The sequence below is a fragment of the Cuculus canorus genome, chromosome 9 (assembly GCF_017976375.1).
Source record: "Cuculus canorus isolate bCucCan1 chromosome 9, bCucCan1.pri, whole genome shotgun sequence".
NCBI lineage: Eukaryota > Metazoa > Chordata > Aves > Cuculiformes > Cuculidae > Cuculus > Cuculus canorus.
The window spans coordinates 15,394,702-15,415,254 of NC_071409.1; the positions used below are offsets into that span (position 1 = coordinate 15,394,702).

General features: G+C 47.3%; 1 protein-coding gene across 4 annotated transcripts in view; it reads left to right on the forward strand.

Annotated features, from left to right (window-relative positions):
- The window catches only part of DIS3L2 (DIS3 like 3'-5' exoribonuclease 2), a 191,330-nt gene that overhangs the window by 144,861 nt on the left and 25,916 nt on the right, over nucleotides 1-20,553 (forward strand). For all 4 annotated transcript variants that reach the window (XM_054074488.1, XM_054074490.1, XM_054074487.1 and 1 more), the window contains one exon: nucleotides 8,012-8,091. In XM_054074488.1, coding sequence (XP_053930463.1) covers nucleotides 8,012-8,091 — 80 coding nt within the window. The remainder of the gene's footprint in view (nucleotides 1-8,011; nucleotides 8,092-20,553) is intronic.

Below are 20,553 nucleotides of genomic sequence, written 5' to 3' on the forward strand. Positions count from 1 at the left end.
TTAACTTCATTGACAGTTCCCTAGTGGTCTAGAGCATGCGGTGCGGTGTCACAATTCGTTAGCTTCTGAAGAAGGTATTTTTAATCCACCAATATAAACCCTTTGCAATTGTATAATCTGTGTTTTAGTCCTGTGGTTTCCTAATCATGCATCTAGAGAATGAGCTCATCCAGTTTATAAATTATGAAGTGAGCGGAAGTATTCAGCTCTTCTTTCTAAATAAATCTGGATCCATTTCTTTGTGGATTGCATACTGTGTTCGAAAACTCCAATGCAAGCAAGTGTGACTGTTTAAAAATAAACTCATTTGCAGTTTACATTTTTGCCAGGTGGTGAAAGTTGTCTCCTGCCCTGTCTTTTCAGAAAGGCTCTTCAGCTTTGGTTTGCAGCTGTAAAATAGAAGCTGTGGGTGTGATGCCAGCTTGCCATTTTGATGACAGCATCCACGTATCTGTGCAAAGGATGCAGCCACACTTCTTTCTGGTTTTGCTGTACTGCCTGAGCGGCTGTAGTGGAGGTTTTGGGGGACACTAGAGAACAGCAGAGCAGCCTTCATATGTGCTAGGGAACACATGCTGGTGACTTCACTCCCATGATGGGAAGACCCTAGAGTCCTCACTGGATCCCAGAGGAGAAGTTTGGAGAGCAAGACCTGCTGCAGCCTGTGGGATAATTTAGTAATAGCTTATTGAGGCTTTGGGCATCAGGCTCAGAACTTCTGACCTTGGAGGTTAGTTTAAAAAGCGGGAAAAGCTATCTGCAATCTTTCATCTTCACATGTGTCAGGGGTTCACTGTCTTTGGCTGTATTTTATGCAGTTGTGGGTTGCAGGCAGCAGCAGAGGGGAGAAATAACAGTTGAGTAAACTGGAATTGTAAAACAGAAAGGGGCAGAAGGATTCAGGGCAGAATAATATCCCAAATGAGTTTCAGCTCTATTTCCTGGGCTGGGTTGGCTTTCAGGTTGACATTGTCCTGGAGCCACACACATGGATCTTGCAGCCTGTTAACAGAGGTAGTTTGCTTGCTAATGTCATGAGAGGAAAGAGACATGAGAGAGGTGTGGGTGGTGCAGAATGAGTAAACCCCAAAATGATTTGTTGCATTGTTGCAAATAAAGAGAGAACCCTTCTATGTGAGAGATGTCAAGAGTGGAACGTAAAGCAGGAACAGAGAGGAGGTCCCACCCCTAGAAATAAGTCACCCTTTGCTCTGCTACCTGTTTACATGCAGTTGTTTGTCTGACCTATGAAAGCAGGCAAGGCTGATAACAATTTTCCGTCACAGCACTGTCATCTCATACCCAGGAGCTCCAGGATATGTGGATTGGCTGCCTGTGGAGTATGCTGGGCACCCAGCATGTTTCTTGCTGCTTCCTTCTTGTGGCTGATTTGGATTTCAGTTTGGAGGTCAACGTGTCTTGGAAGTGGTGACAGTGGGGCAGGAGGAGCGGTGAAGAGCAGCTGCCAGTGATGTCCCTTTCTGAGTACCCTTTTCCAGAGGAGCAGGCTTATGGGACAGCTGATTTTCTCTCTCTGCTTGTTTGTCTCCTGGAGATTGTCAGTGCTGAGGATACAAGGGCAGCAGGGACAGTTTCAGGAGCCTCCTAGTGAATTTATGTCTTCATCTGGAAAATATACTTTTAGGATAGGGAGCAACAGCAGTCTCCTAACCAGGTGTTGAGATTGCCCAAACATTTGCTGTTTGCAAAGCCAAAAGAGAAAGGCAGCCCCAACCCAACGTGACAGGTAGCTGGTACCAAGCTTCCTTGTCTTTCCTCTTTTTCCACTGTAGAACTTTTTGTATCTCCTTTATTACCCCTATCCTGTCCTTACCACATATTCTCTAGCCTTTACCCAAGGTCTTTCTCCAGCAATTTCGAACTGCAGTGCAAATAGAAAAACTCATGGAAGGAGAAGTGCCTTGGTCTCAAGAGCAGCTTCTTTAAGTGAAAACACAGCTGTGAGGTTTTCAGGCTGCGCTTCTGTAAAGGCTCGTTGAGCCAGCACAGCCAGCACCACTGCAGTCCTTCCAGCACACGGGAATTGGGAAATCCATTGTGAACAAGATTGAGTTTGATGGCCTGTGTGGAGGCAGATGGATGTATTTTTAAGGGACAAGGTGCCAGAAAACTCTGTGATTACGTTACTGGAGCACGGCTCGTTTTTTGTGGTTTTAAAAGTGAGTGTCAGGACTTCAGGGCTATTTTCTTTTCGGGTCAAACCCAAAGTTTGGGCAGGGCATAAAAACCTGCTTGATGACTAAGTTTATTCTTAAAAAGCTTTCTAGAGCTTGCTGGAGAGAGGAGCCTTTATTCTGAGAGGGAACTGATACCAGTGTCTTTGGACTTCCACACAAACGGGGTTAAAATTGAATGAGTGTCAAGGGTAGAAAAGAACCCCTGCCTTTCAGAAGAGTGTTTTCAGTTTAATCTTCAGATTCAGTCCCCTGTTTTTTGTCTTGGAGGCTCATGTTCTGCTTTTCCTCCTTGCCCTGGGTGAACTTCTGCTTGAATACCCCTCCCCATTGGTGGAATTACCTTGAACAGCTATAACGAAGGCTGGCCAGAGCATGTCCTTACATTGCCCCAGAACTGGGACATCTGAAATCTTTGGCCTAGTTACTTGGCTGAACTGATAATGCCTCTCTGATACAGTGCATGTGTAGAGAAAACTTTTTGTTTAATGACAAAGGTTTTGCTGCTCAGAGCCAAGGCTGGGAAAGGGGAGATCCAAGCCAAACCACTTACTCAAGGGGCATGCAGAATTTGCCCAGTCAAGTCAATATAGATACTGGCAGTGTTTCAGCAGCCAGAAGGCTGCTCCTCGTGCTCTCTCCTTGTTGGAGCAACCAGGCTTTATTGCATGGCTGGGCCCCTAATTGCTGCAGGTCTAAAATTTTCTTTAAAATAAAGAGGGCTGCTGGCTGCACCAAAGCTCAGGCAAGCCTGGAGGTCCATGACAGTGTTAAGCATTGCTCCCACTTTCTGAAAAGCCTCTTGGTGGCCTTGGTGGAGGAAGTCCCAATATTTAGGCACCTTCCGCTGCACCTCCCACAAGGGTCTGTCTGCTCAGAGTGGAGCATTGGGTCCCTGCACGGATCAGGCAGCCCAGAGCTGTTAGTGCATTCAAGGGCAGCTGCCCTGAGCCCTTCTGCTTTTGCTGGCATCTTGTGTCTGGCTGTGTCTGTGTGCTGGCTTGGTGTCTGCTCACTATTGTCAAGGGAGTGCATGGGAACCCTTGAGTGCAGATGAACCATGTCAGCATCTGATGGATGGAGGAGCAAGGAGGCATCCCACTGTCAGCCAACTGCAACCTCTGTTGGATTCAAGGATGTAGGAATAGAGAGGCGGAGGACATTACCAATCTGGAGAGTGGAGCCATTGCACAAATTAGTGTTAGAATAGAGCGCTCTGTGCCGAGTGACCACTGTGGGCAGAAGATGAATTTCCCCATGGAGGTGGCATTACCATCAGCTTGAGCCTGCAGTACGGGCCACCAAACATCACCAGTGCACGTCCACGTGCAATAAATGCATTCTCTCACTCCATCCACCAGTCGCCAGACAGCAGGTCCATGCCTGCTTGGTAACTTGGGCATGTTGCTCTCATCTATGAAGGCATCGATGTCTGGCCCATCAAACGGCCCGCCCCAGCCCCTTTGAATTTCAACGCCCTGCTCCTCTTCTGTTTGGGTGTATTGCAATTGTGTCTGATGGTGAGCGAGCCTATCCATCACTGAATCCACATACATCCCAATTACTCCTTTTGACAGCTCTTATTCATGCACCTCCCTGTGCCTCTGACATCTCAATTATTGATGGGGCTTGCCTGGTAGGCAGAACTCTGTTCTCAGCATGGCTGTGTTCCAGCTCCTTTTCCCATTGAGTTCACGCACACACCATGCTGAGCATTTCTTTATGTGCAAAGCTATTGAAGTGGAAAGGGATCTTTATTAGCATGTGAGCTCCAGGGCTACACTACCAAAGGGGGCAGCGCAAGCCAAATCACACCACAGTACAGTGCTGGGAAATTTCCTTTCCCCCTCCTTTCCCAGTGAAACCCAGCAGTGTCTTGTAAAATTAACTCATCTCATATGTTTAATGTTGAAGATCCCTTGATCTGATGAGCCTTCACTGTGATGGGGTCACCCTGCACTTGCATTTCTGTAAGAAACCTCAGTCCCCCATTAGCCCTGCAGGCATAAAATCCAGTATTTTGAAAAGCAGTGCCCTTTCCTTTGTCTTGGTATTAGTTTGTTTGCTGTCTTTACAGCAAGCCTTTGCATTCTGACAAGGAGCACTGACACACAAAAAGAAGGAGTTTCAAAGCAGCACATGGTGTTGTAGCAATGTTGTCAAATTGCTTAGGAGTTAAAGCTGTGCCAGAGGGAGAATTGCAAAAGCATGTGTGTTTTGTATGGCTTCGTGTATCTGAGAGGCCCTGCGTGTCTTGTGACGTTGCTGTAGCAGGAGTCTGATAGGAGGAATGATAAGGTGGTCGGTCGGTCAGCTCCTGACATCTTTCCCATCCCCAGCCTTGACCTTCAACCTTCTTTAATTTTGAGGTAAGCAGAGTTTTTGTGCTTAGTGAAAGAAGGCAAAAGGAAAGGGCAGCTGCTGGAGAAAATGAGACCAAGGAGAAGCAGCAGTGTAGGGTGTGCAGAGAGCTGGAAAAGAAAACTTGAATTTTATTCTTGGCAGCAGGTGCCTCACAGATTAGCTTTTAGCATGAGAGGAAAGATCTGTGGCGCAAATGCTCCAAAGCACCAAGGTGCCAGGGTGTGTAAGCACCTGTGCAGCTGAACATGGCCATGCAGAAGTGTGGGTCTGAGGGCAGTCAGTGGAGCACTCCTGTGACTCCAGTGGCAGAGAGGACCTAACATGATGTTGAGTGGGTGTGGGCAACCTTTTCAAACTTATTAGGAAGCTTACAGTCTCTGCATCCCAGTTTGCCTCCTGGCAGCACTCAACTAGTTCTTCTTTACTTGACTTACCTTCTTTCTTTCTGCCCTGTGGTGAGTTTTGCCTGGGAGCTCCATGTTCTCTGCTGAGACCAAATGCCACCAAACGAGCAAAGGTAGCTGAAGCGTTGCTGGTGGCTGTACAACCAGAGCTTGGCTCTTCGTTTTGGGTCTGTAAGGATTCCTGGCCTGGGTGAGCATCACAGGTTCCCTCTTCCTTCTCCTGGCTGCCATGACAGTGCATCAGGAGGGCAGATCTGCAGAAGGGCAGGGGTTTGTGCATCAGTAACAACACAGCTGCCTTGTGCTATGGTTGCTGGGACATGGCTTTAGTTACATGTCTCTCCTGACCCTGACATTTCTCTGAGTGGAGCCTTCTTGTCACTGCGAGTGACAGCAGCATCCTCTTGCCTGACAATGTTGTCCCAAATGGTCAAGCTGTGTTTAGTCCCTGTTATCCAGGCCCTACTGGCACTGTTGGGTAGCAGAGACCGTTGAGCCTGCCCAACAGGGTGTGTTTTATTTGTCTGGAGTACTGTGAGCAGACAAAGAAGGGTTAAAATAACAGAAAGTTGAAAACCCATTATCTCCAGGAACTGTGATCTTTCCATTTTGGGTAGACAGGTTCCATGGGACCTAGTACCCCCAGATAGTGGAAAGGTCACCCTCCCATACCTGATTGCCCCACAGCTTTCTCCAGCAGCCTGTCCAAACAAGGCTGTTTTCCTTCCCAGCCCATTTCCTTCCTTCCTTCCCTTCCCTGCACTTGTCTCCTTGTACAGACCTGCCTCCAGCCCTGGGTGGTGCCAGGAGCCCAGAGCCCAGGTGAGCTGTAACCAGGGGTGCTCAGTTGCTGCAAGCCTGAAGCCTGCTTAGCTGAGAGCTGAGAGCTGCGAACAAGAGGCTCAGGCATTCCTGACTTTGTCCCGATATGTTGTTGAAAGTGGTCAAAGAAACTCTTTTTTGCAGTTTTGCACTTTCTTTTGTGTTTCATTTCTAGCGACTCTGCAATGCAATGCCCTTTCTTCCAAGCACAGGACCCGGTGGTTGAGATAACCCTTTTGCCTCAGAGGTGCCTCCTGATACTCTATCAGGAAAGCTTTGAAAAATTTGGCTCAGAAAAAAATGGCTTTGGGCAGGTCCCAGTTCTTCCTTCAGTTCCCCAAACCTCCCTTCGGGTGGCTCTTTGTTTCTTGCTGATCTCCTGCTCCCGTGGGGTAGCTGCTGTGTGCCATCATAGCATCCGGAAAGGCTGGAGCTGCAGCTTGGCTTCATGGATCTCAGCAAGAAGAAACGTCCCCATCAGATCCTGCCAGAGTTGCCTTAGGCACTGGTCTCCTAAATGGATCTGAGGACTCTGCTAAGCTATAGTGAGATCACAGCTTGTAGGAAGGGGGAGTTGTGGAGAGTGTAAGAGGTTACCGTCTGAATGGTGGTGTGAATCTTGATACTATGGACACATGCAAAGTAGGGACACTTGTGCTATGTGCTGTCGCAGGAGTGTGTATTTCAGAATGGCTTATAGAGTTAGGGGCATAGAATTCAAGGGAGATCAGCTAGACTTGGCCTCAGCCTGGCACTGGTATTTGATTTTTAACTCGGTGTCCAGGATGGTGAATTTTTTGGTGATTTCATGGTATGCAGTTTTATTTGGTCAGTGAGAACACAGCATATGACTTTGCTACCCTTTAGGAAAGGGAAAATCAATGCACCGTCTAATGATTCACACAGAGTTTCTTAAGAGCCTATAGGAGAAAGATGTTTTAATTCTGTGTTCATTCCTGAATAAGCCATTAATTTGAGTTAGCAGTTTCCCTGAAGCCCAGAGGAGAGGAACCTGTGATCAAGCAGACTGTCTTGATGCTACTCTCTCCTCCTTTCCCTGTTTGAAAAAGTCGGGCTCATCATAACAAGTCTCCTTTGTCTTTTAGTCCTTGTGAAGTCTTGGATACTTTTACCCCATGCCCACATCCCCACAGTCACCTCAACACAAAATAGTTCAGTTTCAAGAGTTCTGCATGATCCAGCAGTGGTAACAACCCTGCCATAAGTAATCTCTATGAACCCCCCAAAAGTCAATGCACTTAGTGCACGAAGACTGCAGCTGCCTTCTTCAAAGTAGGCTGTCCCTCTTACCACCCACTTGCTGGGTGCTGGTTGGGTCTGCAGCCCTTTTGCAGAGCCCAGAGACTGCACTTTGTGGCTGCAGAAGCGGGTGGGACACTGGTCTGGGAGCCAGCAGTCTTTCTTTGGGGCAAGAGGGTCTGCTTGGATTTGTTCTCTCTTGCATGGCTCAGTCCCATGCTGTTTTCTAGGCAGTTCAGTGTACAAACTCACTGGAGACGTTTTCAGCAAAAGTCTCCTTGCAAAACCGTTCTGTTGCTTGTTGAAAGAGGATTAATTTTTTCCCCCTTAAATAAAATGAGCCGTGTTTGAAATCTGAAAGCCCTTGCCGAATGCCTTCTTGGAGCTGCAAAGAAAGCAGCTTCCAGGTCACATCATAGCCTCCTGCCGGATGCAGATCCAAGCTGCAAACCCTTCTAACAGCTCTTTAATAACTCTGCACCGAAGGAAAAATCTGTCACCTTTCCCTCTGTGGTTTCTGCTCTGTTCTAATGCACTGGAGGAACGAGATGGAGCCGGGAAAGTTTTCAGAGAAAGACTCGTGGGAACTACAGCCGCCGATGGAGAAGACTAATTTCTTTAGTGTCTGAGGGGAACCGCAATCGCTTTGGTGAAGGGTGGTGTGTGTGGGTGGGTTTGGAGGGGTGAACCGTTATGACCCATGCATTTCAGAAGAACCACAAACACTTTATAGTAACAAAGGGTGGAAAAAGCGAGAGGTTTCTGCAACGCATGTGACTTTTCCCTGAGGTTTGGAACCCCACATTATGTTCCAGGCCACGGTGTTTGCGTGTCAGTGTTGATGAGTTAAGCTTTCTCCCACAAGCCTCACCAACTTGAAGTTGCTGTGATGACTGAGAGCCTAAAATGTTGCCTTTTTTTTTTCTCTCTCTTTTCATTCTCCCCCACCCCCTCTCCTCTCTGCAGCTGAAGCTCTCGTTTACCTTGGACCAGGAGAGTGGGATGCCTCAAGGCTGTTATATCTATCAGTACCGGGACAGCAACAAGTAAGGCCCTCGGGAGATTGCACACAGCAGATAGGGGAAGGTGCATTCAAAGGAGACTGCCCTGCCCTCTGGCAGAAGGTGGTACACTGCTTGTACCACTTAAAAGTAGATTAAAGCAGGCTTCAGGCTTGACCTGAAACTGAGAGTAGCTCCTAAAAGGCCAGATCCTTTGAAGTGCACAAGGCCCTGCATCTTTCTTCTACAGCGTTTAAAAGCTGCTTTTATTTGGCTAAAAGGCCAGTTCTTGGGTACCATGGGCTCTGGCAGAACTCAGCCAGGCTTTGCCCAGGGGTGTTTGAAGCTCAAACACTGAACTATTTCGTGTTGAGGTGACTGTGGGGATATGGGCATGGGGTAAAAGTATCCAAGACTACACAAGTCCCAAAGAGGGAAGCCCTCGCTTCTGCTGAGCATCCCATTCTCCCTGCCAAAGTTCATGCATGGGTTTACGAAGTGGCCTTTCATTTATGGTACTACAGCCCCAGTGCAGCCACGCACTCTGTTTTTGTAAGGCACCATATGATATTCAAGCTTTGCATGTGCTTGGAGCACAGAGTCCTTAATTTCTAGGTATTCTGCCTATTTTTATTAGCTGCCGTAGTGAATTGGCACCCAAGATGTTTTTATTTCAAATCACATTCTCATTATCAAACTGATGGCAGCAGCACAGTTCAGGATATTTCTATGTTCGCGCTGGGTTACTTTGCCTGAATACCATCATGTCATAAATCCATAGCCTGTTGCCTCCACCCATATAGTTCTGCTTCTTGCCAGTTATTGAAAGTTAACCTAAAAAAGGAGGGTATATGAAATTGTAAATGAACAGAACAGCCTGTAATTAGATCTGCTTTGAAACGCTGACAAGAACAGTCCTGACAAGGAAGAGGGACATCTGCAAGCAGCACATGCCCCTTCCTAAGCTGAGAAATCTGTGTTTAAACAAGAAGGGAGATCATTTCTGGGAGAATCCTTCCCATCTATGGATGGGCGATTAGCATGTGGTACATGATCCAATCCCAACTATCCCGGCCCCGGAGGCGTAGATGGGGAGAACCAGTACTTCCAGCACCACCAAGCTAACAGGGAGATGTGGTTCAGCACAAAAGCATAAAATCAGCAAGGGAAGGGCATTCTATTTAAAGGCAGTGGCACACATTGAACAGCGAGGAAAAAGGAAACTCCCAGACCTGTTGGGGTCTGTTAAGGATGTTTATAGATCCAGTGTTTCTGATTGTGTGGTGTATATTTCAGAAATCAGCAGTCGTGGGTTTTGTGCCACAGACCTTCCTATCCCTTGAGTCTAGTGGATGTTTTGTGCTATTGTTTGAGGAAGCTCTGAGGATGGGAGTGGAACTATTTTGTTGAAGTGCTAAGGCCAATTGCAATTTCACTTGGAAACCTTGCTTTTAGTTGTGAGTGGTCAGCATGTGACAAAGTAGCTGTGGCATGTTGGCAGCTGTTGATTTAGAGATGTATGGCTGTGATCTGCATTTCCGGCAAGTGTGGGAGCCAAGCCACCCTGAGCCATGCAATCTGGGATCAGGGGTTGGAAAAATGTGGTGTGGGCAGAACGAGTGGGAATGCAAGTAAACCCAGACATTGTGTATGTCTGATGGATCCAAACTGCAGATACACTGCACTGTGGGGCCCTGTGCTTTGTATTTTATAATCTGCTTGACCAACCTGTAGGAGCAGGATCCAATGTCTGAGGCAGACCTTCACTAAGATTGTGCACACGCTTATCCCCTTAAGCCCTGTGCACTCAACCCAGCACCTCCAACAATCCTTTGCCGGTGGACTGAAGCATGAAGGTCTATGCTACAGCTGACGAGTTCTTGCAGGTAAAGTGCCGTTGAGCCAAACGAGTGCTCAGTTCCGTTTGTACCCTGAGTGATTTTGGAGGACCTCACACGTGCTGCAGCTTTGTTGGCAACAGAGCGCTGTGTTGGAATAGTGCAGTGGAGCACTAGACAACGGCTCTGGCTCAGCCAAGCAGAGACCATACCTCTGAAGCACTGGGCCTTTCGTAGGTTTATTTGTTATCCATACAGTGGCATGGTGGTTGTTGTGATAATTTTTCCTTAGTAATTTCCTAGGCTAAACTGTAGGCCTTGTGTTCTCCCAGGCCTACTCAGGTTTTGATGGTACTCGTCAGGACCTAAGGGAATATTAACTCTCTTCTGCATTCTTCTGAAGATGTATCTAGAAGTTAAAGCAATGTAATATTTGTGACTGCAACATGGTTTGGAGTGGTTTACATCCCAGAGAAGAAATGGTGGCTATACACTGTGCATCCTCACAAGCTTGTGCATAGGAGAGACTGGAAATGTGCACCCCAGAGCACAGCATCCTCAGCAGAGCATGAGGGTGGGGACACAGGCTGGGGACAGACTCACAGATGGAGCACAGGTGTGTGAAGCTCTTGAGCACCAGCTTTAACAGGAGGAAGCGGAGGTGATCCTGGTAGACAGGATCCCGTTCTGGTCTGGGCAGTGTGCCCAGTGCCCTAGAGATCCGTGTGAGCAGGGCTGTGTGTGGCAGGGCTCAGTGTTGCCCTGGTCACCAGAGTGTCCCTTCCCTTCCAAGTGGCAAATGCTGTTCCAAGCTGCAGCCAGACGGGGCCACCGGAGAACAGCAGATACTGGCCTCCCACTTGCAGAGCAAAGGAGCGCAGCATTGCTGAAAGTGTAATTACCAGAGCAATTAAAATTTCTATCGCTTAGGCTAGAAGTGCAAGTACCATGCAGACTCTTACAAGGGCAATCAATTGGAATTTGTTCCCTTTAAAATGATAAAACACTGCCAGAGAATTTTTGCGCAGCGAAATTTTCTGGACAGCTTCCCGTCGCCTTCCTGCCTGCAGGAGTGCTCACAGCCACAATGCTCACCAGATGACCACTCTACTACTGCACCCTGAGTGCCGAGGATTTTGAGGAGACCCAACTCAGTGGAGCCTTGAGAGCCCTGAACTGAGAACAGAAGAGGTGCCGAGCTCTTCCACCCCCTGCTACAATATATTGGTGTACAATGGTGGTACTTGATAGTCCCAGTAGCGATCCAAGAGCTGTGCTGGAGGAGAGAGGCTCTCACTGCCCCTATGGTAAGAGGGGTGAGACCCAGTGATATTATTTCTCTTCTTTTGCCTTGCTTGGACACAGACCCAGACTTTCCTCCTTGTGGCTGCCAGTCTTTCCTAGCTCTTCAGTCCTTCTTCACCCTATAGGAAAGGACCTGACCTCATACTGAAGCAGGCGGTCTGCTTTCTCATTTTTAAGCCATGTTTCTTAAATTCTCCCTAGTGCAGATCAGTCAGTATAATCATCAGAGCAGTGTGCTGCTGCGCACGGCTGCTGCGGGAAGGCTGTCCTGCAATGGGAATGCTGTGCCTTAACACGGAGATGGCTGGTGACGCGTGCTGGGTGACATTCGGAACAGCACGGTATTGTCAGCCTTCACATGGCCCCAGTGCAGTCACCTCCAGGAGAGGACAGCCCTGCCAGCCATCCCATGATGTGACTGCGGCATGAGTTGTGTTGAGGGTAGGACTGGCTTTCTGCCTCTGCACAGGTTGGGTTTCTCTGGCCTTGCAGAGAATCCAATTGCAAAACTCTGCCAGGCAGTAAAAGACCATCAAGGCCATTTGCATCTACCATGGCTCATGAATCCCACCTTACAACGTGCACTCACCAGTCCCCAATCTACCAGCTGTGCTGAGGAAGCTCCGGCTGCCTGCTCTGAAGCCTGTCTCACCGGCATAACTGGGCCTGCTCGTGTGAGCTGCCAGGCAGCGGAGGGATGAGGTCAAGAAAGTTTACAGGTGAACATGAAAGACTTCTTCCAGCCCAAGCGCAGGAAGAGCCAAAGCCAACTTGAGATCCCTTTGGAAGAAATTAATTGCAAGAAGTTCAGTGTCTTTTGGCCGTATCCAAGAAAAAGAAGATTCAGTCTGTTTTCTGCATTCACTGTCACTGTCTAGACACTTTGCTAGAGACCTCCTAGGCTCTGCTCACCTACACACAGCAAGCCGGACTCTTGAAATGCTTTTGTCTTCCTCCCATGACTCTCTGATCACTGTCACCTTTCTCAGATGATGCAGTCCCTGCCATCCCAGACTCGCTGAGGAGCCATAAATCCCTGTCAAGATTCATCCTGTTACATGAGTCATATTTGCAGGGTTTTGTGTCACTTCTTTGTGTGCAGCTTGTTCTCCTCTAATATCGTTTTCCTGCATCCTTAGACTCCAGGTACTGGTCTCTTTTGTAGGTCTCATCCTTACATCATGGACACTGCCTTTGTTGATAGACCAGCCTCCAGTTTGCCAATTAATTTCATTTTAATTCCTTGCTGCAGCTGGGGTTTGTATCGGGATTATAAATTTGCAGTGGGGGCTTTCATATTCTCTTCAGAGTAATTTCTAAGCCCAGAGGAGCTGCATCTCACATGGAGGCACTTAGAGACCTCTTACAAAAGCACCGTTGGAGTATTGATCATCTTTTCTCTCTGGGGACCCAGAGTACTACAGATAAAGCTGCTGTGCAGTGTAGCCACTTGCGGGCAGCACCACACAACTCTTCAGGATGAGATGTGAAAAATAGCTCCAGTTGAAAGGAAAAGCGATGCCCCCTTTTATATAGAGATCAATGATGCCTGGTACATTGGATTATCACTTAAAACCCCAGGACTTCAAATGCCAGGGTGCATGCACTCGTGATGCTGTCAGGCTAGTGATATATAATGCTGTTCGGGTTACCAACTAAGCACTTCCATGCAATCTTTTCATAAGGTGAATGTAATATCTGCAGTGATGTACCCAACGCTACATTAGGAAAGCCAGCCTATAATTATGCTTGAGTTGTTTGAACGGATTATTTGTCACTAACACATTAGCTCAGTCCATTTATTGCTACCATTCAGGGCTGCGGCAGCTTTGGTGTAAACAGAGCTTGGGTGGAGGTTTGGGGGAGGTATTTTTCTGAATAGAGCAAAACAGAATTATTTGGGGCTTATTCTTTTTTGTTAGGAGATCTAGGAGTACTAGGTGCAATATATGTAAAGCAGCTGACACAGCATAACTGATTTGTTTTCAGATGTACTTCCCAGGTGTACAGTTCATGTGTTGGACTTTAGCATGGACCTGGTTGCTTTGTAATGAGCTGGCAGGTTTACCATAATATGTTTTGTTCCTTATGGGAAACTGAGGCTTGCAAAGTGGATTGTTTGTACAAGGAGCTGCTGCATAGCTCACACAGTTGCTGGGTGCCTGACCTGCCTTATTACATGGCTGTTTCATGGCGTATATCCCAGCGAAGCAGCACTGCATGTATTGGTTTAAAGGAAGTGGTTTTCTTCCCTGATGGCATCTGATTTTCTGGTCAGTGATCAGCAAATATGTGCTCTGCCCTACTCTGACCTGCGTGGCTAGGGAAATCTCTGAAGGTGGGATCTTATCTTGTTTGTTTTGTCTAGTAGACTGGGATTTTGTGGGAGAAATTCGTATACATGTAATCCTTTGATATCACAAGCTTGGGTGGATGTTGTCTAGTAGCAGTTATTCACCCGAAGCTTATGAAATGCCTTGTTTAGATTGCAGATCAAAATAAAATTAATTCAGTTTCCAGAAGTAGATCTGCTAGCTTGAATCAAATTCTCCAGAGTGGGATTTTCTCTTTAGGGTGCACCGTTGGGCAAGGTGGCTTAGCTAGGATGAGCCGTGTCCCGCTACTGCAGTTCTGTGGGCACATCTCTGCACATCACTGGCTTTCTGCAAGTGTTGTCCAAGTCTTGCTGACTTGAAGGTAGCTCTTCCTTGGTGAGCTGTGGAAGGGTTTAGCTGTCTTTGGAGAAACAGAAAAGCATCAGAGGCAGTTGGGATAAGTAAGCCTGCATTTTCATTGCAGAAAAGGAATACCATAGCTTTGATGGTAGCCATCTCCTGGGTTTTAGACTAAGCCAGCCCCCTCTGGGCTTTAAAGACTACCAAGCTGTGGTGGAAGTGGTGTCTGCGTGGATGAGAATAGGATTGTAAGCAAAATGCAAGCCAGGGCGTTCCCAGAAGATATACTTTACAAAAGAGAAGACTAAGTGGGTTGGAGTTTTTCTTTTGATACTGGGTCTTGGTTTTTGTTTGACTTATTTGCACTAAACTTTACCCAGGTCAGCAGGTGATGTGTATCCTTCAACTGCTAAAGAGTAAGCATTGGAGTTGGCCAGGCGAGGCTGGTGAATTATTGTGCCACGGTATGTGGAGATAAACCAGTACTCCTGGTTTTGGCATTTGTTCAGTGTAGGGTAAATTGTCCAGTAGAATGAGTCTAAAGGCTGACCTTTAAAACATCAAAAGATACATAATCCTTCCTGCCTGAGTTACAAGCTCGGTTTTCTGTATGCCACAACCAAAGGCTGCTGGGACATATGCTACAAAATAGCCTTTGCTGTTTGAGACTTCGAGGAGAGTTGTTCTTTCCTTGCAGAAGGAACCCTATGGCTATTTCTAGGTGAGGAAGAAGGGTTTTTGCAAAAGGCTCTGCCCAGGTAGTACTTAGCTACTTTTCTGACCTGCCTTCTCCAGCCCCCCTGCTGCTTAATAACAGGTTTCCAGTCCATCAGTACTTGTAGATACAGTAACTGCCAACTCCTTGGATTGTCAGTGTGATGTGTGGGCTGTGAATGGAAAGTGATCACGGAAACGTGCCTTTTCTCTGAGCGAGCAGATGGGATTTGAAGATAACCTGACCCTTTCCAAATGATCATTTGAAGCTTTCTTTGGTCCCATATTGACCTGTAGATCTCTCTCTAAATCCTCAATGGGGTGCCAGAGCAGTCAGTGTGTATTCCCACCCTCAAGGAGGAGGAAGAACTGGGCTTTTAAAGTCAGGTGGGTGGGTGACCTCCCCGCCCTCCCTGTATTGAATGAGGGGAGCGTTGAGCTCTTATCTGTTTCAGAATGCTTATTTGGAGAGGAGCTGTACAACCTCTTTGTCAGTTTAAATGTCTGACTGTATGGTGGCAGTCAAGTGGGTGAGAAAATCAGATGCAATTGTAATTGAGTCAGAGATGTGTCATCCCTGGAGATCTGTTTACATATCCATTTGCTTAACAATATGTTTGGAAGCCCTCAACAGTATTTCAGCACTATTTCCCTGGCCTATATATTTCTGACTAATGCCCAAGGCAGTGGGCTATATCTGGGCTAGAATTGCTAACCTATGGATCTGGGTTTTTTTACTAGCCCTGAATCGGATGACTCTCCAATTAGCCCTTAGGCAGATGGGAGAGAGCAGATCTAACGTGGGAAAGAGTGAATAATTGTCCTTCCACAAGAAGCACCACTCAATTTCATCTTGAACCCAAGTCACTGCATTGATTTTGTGTCAAGGAAACACCTCTCCTGAGCTGAGATCTGGCTAGAAAATCACCAGACCCCCTAGCCATCCCTCTCCCAGCAGGATTTCTAGGCATACTTTTTATAACAAATATGGAGGAGGAGTCCTTGCTTTGTCTTAGTCTCTGTGTCCTTGAAGGAATAGTTGTAGCGCAGAGCGACTTCTCTGCCAGGTACAGGTTTGCTGTAACATCACTCTGTTACAATCAGGGAGTACTGGGACCAGTGGACAAGTGCGTGTCCCAACTTCTTTTGCTTTGCTAGTGTGTACCTTAGGTACAAACTAACAGTGGGAAGTTGTGTGCAGTGGCAAGCAGTGGAGTAACACCAAAGATGGTGAAGGGGATGCTGAGTACTCGGAGCACGCGTTGTGCTGGCAGTGATGAAGGATGCTCTGCTCAGAGACAGGCCTTCCAGTCCTGCTCGCTGACTTACTGTTTGATCTGTGCCTTCTGCCTGGAGAGAGTGAGGGCTTTCAGTTTGCCATGGGCAGGACTTCTACAGTCTGTTCAGCACTAAGTACCTTTGTTCCCCAGGGAATCGGCAATGCAAGCTGGAGTAACTGGGTGGATTGTCAGCCAGCTGGGATTGCTGTCTCATAAAAAGCTACTGGCTGAAAGCTGAAGCATTCAGACTAGAAATAAAGCACACATTTCAAAAGCAAGAGAGATTAACCACTAGCAAAATGTCCGAAGAGAAGACCTGGGAATTCTCCATCTCTCAAGGACAAGCACATTTCTGGAAGGTGTTTTAGACCCTACAAGTCAGTGGATTTAATAGATCAGTAGTTACATGAGGCCTTCCAGGCACAGAAGGTCAGCTGCTGGAATTGTCCTCCCAGTCTTAAATTCCTGGCACACTAGTCTGCATTAAGGTTTTGTACTGACATTGCTCACTTCTTTGCAAAGATGGGTTTTGGCAGCTGCTGGGCCTGGAAGAACAGGGCATTTGCTTTGAGTCTTGTCCCCTCTCCACATACTCTGCCGAGCTAGGCGTTCAGTCTACTTTATTGCTCGAAATTATGTCCTCGCAAATCAGAAGGTGAGAAAGGAAGCATCCCTCCTTACTCCATCCTGAGCAGCAAAGATGAGCAGTTCTACTTCCCCAGTTACTGCTGTGCTTTGCTCTGGGTCTTGCTGCTTTTTCAGTTGCATTTCCATAGTTCAGAGCAGCTAAATCAGTCTGGCAATGGACTCTGTTTCCTCCACGCCTCCCAACGACTTCTTCATTGAAAAAAAGAGTTTTGAATCACAGGCATGTTTTGTGTGCTCAGCTCCTCACAGTGTCAAGGTCACCCTGAGTGGGGTTCCTATTACAGCTTAGCACTTTCACCTCTGTCAATTTGCCGTGCACTAGTCAATCTGGAGCCTAATGGATTTGGAACCTGGCTTTGCCTGTATCGTCTGAGATGTTCCCAGCAATATAAGAGGATTTGAGTACAATTTCCTTTCAAGTTAATGGAAAGATCTTGCTTGGAAAGAACCTGCTTGAGGATCTAAGTGTACTTTGCATTAATGTTTCCATTAATTTTAATGGGAGATGGTTCTAAATTCCTCAGATCAGCTTTGAACATCTGAATTTTTGTGTCCTTCACCTGCCTCATCTAAAATGGCACTGATGAGCAGAAGTACCTTTGAATGAGCAGCATCATTGTTGGCCAAGATGTCCTGCAAGTTCTTCTGCCTCTGTTGGTCTCTCTGGAAATGTCCTGTTCTCTCGTGAACCCACTGGAGCCCCGACGAGGTCACCATGCAGGGCAGGAGGTCCAGGGTCAGCTCTCAGCTCTGAAGCTGTCTCTTGGCATGGGTCTCTGACAAGTCACATTGTCTGTCTCTGCTCCACCATCCTCTATAAAGCAGAAAAGAGCAGGGGTCCTCTGGGGACTTTTTTATTAGCATATATAAAGCACTTTGCAGTCATCAAACAGGAGGGAGTAGAGGAAGGTGAACTTTTGTCATCGCTACTCAAGTCTCAGTTACTGCAAAGAGGGGTGGTTCAGCTCTGCTGCCTCGGGCGCGATTACCTGCCACGCTTCGTTTGGCTGGTACGGGCAGGCTTGCCTACTCACAGGCAGTCCAGAGCCCAGCATGCCTTTTAGCCAGGATTAGATCTTATGTGGCTTTATTGTACTGTGAGGCTCTGCTACTCTTGGCACTGGTCTGGTGAGCTGAGCAGTTCTGTATCCCTGTCTTCCCCTCCCTCTCTCATTGCTCTCTGCCCTCCTGCTCCTCTGTTAACTTTGATGCTTGAACACAGTGGTGATTAACTGTTGCTGAGCATCTCTCACTGGTAGGATTGCTGCTTGCTTCTGCCTTGTTCAGCAGAGTTCTTGCCTCCTTCCGAGCTGCTGGTAGATATTTCTTACTGTGTCTGACCGAGCTGAGCAGAGACCGACATCCTAATGGCTCGTTGCACCCCCCTAGTGAAAGCCAGCCCTGACAGAGCTCTCTGACAGTGTTGCATCTCTGGTATGACCTCATTTTGCTCGGACAGTCCAGGTTGAACAGCCTGATTAAGTAGAAGAGTTGATGCAAACCCTATTCATCTCAGCATAATCAGGTCAGTGAGCAGCTACACGTGCAGCTGTCCCAGCAGATAAGAAAAGCCACAATGGCTTGTCACCACTGGAGCTACCCCTAGGAAGGACTTTACTGTCAAATAGGACCTAGAAAGGTGGGGAGGCAGCTCTGTTGCAGTAAAACAGGGCACTTGTTGGACAAGTCATCTTATTAATGAGGTTTTCATGCTGGTCATTTGCAGTCTCGATGCCAGACAAGCACCATCTGATGCAGAGCCACTTGCCTGGCAACATGGGGCTGGGCACTAGTGTCCAGTTTACAGGGGAGGGTCCATGCTCAGATAGATCTGATGTGCCTTGTTTGCAGTGTAACACAGGAGCCCGCTCACTCCCAGTCAGGCCAGCCTGAGGTCGGTTCCAGCCCCCAGCAATCAGTGAGACAGATTGAATCTAGATTGATCTGTCAGCTTGCGCAGAGCAAGCCCATTCCAGCAAGAAATTCTCCTTTCCCTCTGTCTCCATGTTAAAAGGAGAGACACCTTGCCAGATTTCTGGATACATGAGAAGTACAGGGCAAGGTAGAAATAAATGTTGTGCTAATGCGTAGGAAGAATCATTAGAACAGAAAGACATCGTTGATGCAGCCAGACTGCAGCTGATCTGCAGCGCTGTGTTGAAACTCTGCCTCATGGTATGTACAAAAGGCAGAATTCAACAAGAGCTCTGCTATTTATTGCACATTTGCAGCACATTGTACAGGAGTGCAGAGAGGCCGAATCTGGTTCAGAGCAAGAGATTTTTGCATTGGTAACAGCCTGAACCGGTGCAATGGTGTTTGCTGCAGGGGATTTGTAGGAATTGCCTTCTGATGCAGTTATTTCATAGATGCATTTGAGTCACTCGCATCTTCACAGTCTCTATCTCCGTCAAGGGACAACTGCGATCATGGGAGAGTGGGGGAGAAGGAACACGTTGCTTCAGTGAACATACAGGAGCAGGAGTAAGGTGTTGAGCTAAGCTGGGGTCAGTGTGTCTCTTTGAGGATGGGTTTTTGGAAGGGTGACTGGCACAGCAAGGAGCAGAGGATCAGTCCCTGATGGAAGCCAGTAGGGAACGATCAAATATCTGGCATCTGCTTTGTGCCATGTGTCACTCCAGCCATTCCCAGGCTGCACAGCCAAAATACACCACCATTAACACTGACCACTGGCACTTGGCTGAATGAGTGTTGGCTTGCCCTCTCTCTCAGCCACATCTTCATGCTGTACTGTGATCAGCAAGTACAGCAAAAAACTGGAAAATTGGGCAGGGTGTTTTCAAGGAGGGTTGTTAACCCTGAAGGGTGCAGTGCTCTGATTCACAACATGATTCCACAAGTTGTTCTGCCCATACAGCCAAGGGGGAGGACTTTGCAACAAAGGGATCTCTGTTGTACCTGGAGTGCTCAATTTTTCAAAGACACCATCGAAAGCAGCCTGAGGAGTCAGAGCAGAGCAGCCAAACCAGCTGGCCTTTGCACCACTGCAGAGTGCCACATGCAGGCCTGGAGGAAATAACCTGCAAGCTGCCTAGCAGAAAGTAGAGAGAGACAAAGGATGCTTGTCCTGAGATCCATGGTTGGTGCAGCCATCCTCAAGCTCCCAGAAGTGTGAAGGGATGCTCTCTTAGCTGGCAGAGCCCTGTGGCTTTGTGTGTGTTTATCCAGGGCTTTTGCCTGTGCATTGCCAGCATGAGAGCCGCTGCTTGTGCTTGACAGCTCAGCTATTGTTGCAAAGTATGATTTAATAGCGAGACTTGATTACAACATGCAAATGTAGCTGCTGGGGGACTATCTCAGAGGTTTGTGGAGATTAGCTGTTAAATTGGCCAGTGCAAAAACATTATTAAGCAGAGAGCATAATTACTCATCTTGTGCTTCTGTAGTCTATAGAAGAGACAGATTTGTTTAAAAGCCAGCAAGTCCTATATAAGGAAAAGACTTGTGTAAATGCCACGGCATGTACTACTGTGTGTTGCAGCATATTTTATTAGAGAAGCAATACTTAATAACAGCATTTGGGAACTTGTGGAAGAAATCCATTATATTATTCTGCATCATAAAAGCAAACCTAATGCCTGATCTGTGTAGAGGTTGTGCAGATATTGAAACATCTCCTTTTGGTGGTGGTTGATTGCTTTTATGGGGATTGTATCATATGGATATAAACAAATCCAGCACTTGATGTGAAATCTGGAAGTGGGGTTTTAGACTCACCCGTCTTATCTTCTATCCATGCATGTTCCCTTTGAAATGCATCAAGGTTCCCATTAACACTTTAAATGTGGAAAGTAGGATTAATGTGAGACTCAGCACATACAACATGACCATCTAGGCATGCGCTCACTGTTATGTTTTCCGTAGCAGTTCTAGGGTAGTCTGTGGGGTCGCTAGAATAAGAAGCTCGTGGGTGTACAAGGATGCAGGGGTAAGGATCAAGGTGTGGGGAACTTGGTAGTGCTGCAGACCTGCTTTTTGGAGCACGTTGTGGTTTGGAGGTTTCCTTCTGCCCCGTGGCTCTTAGTA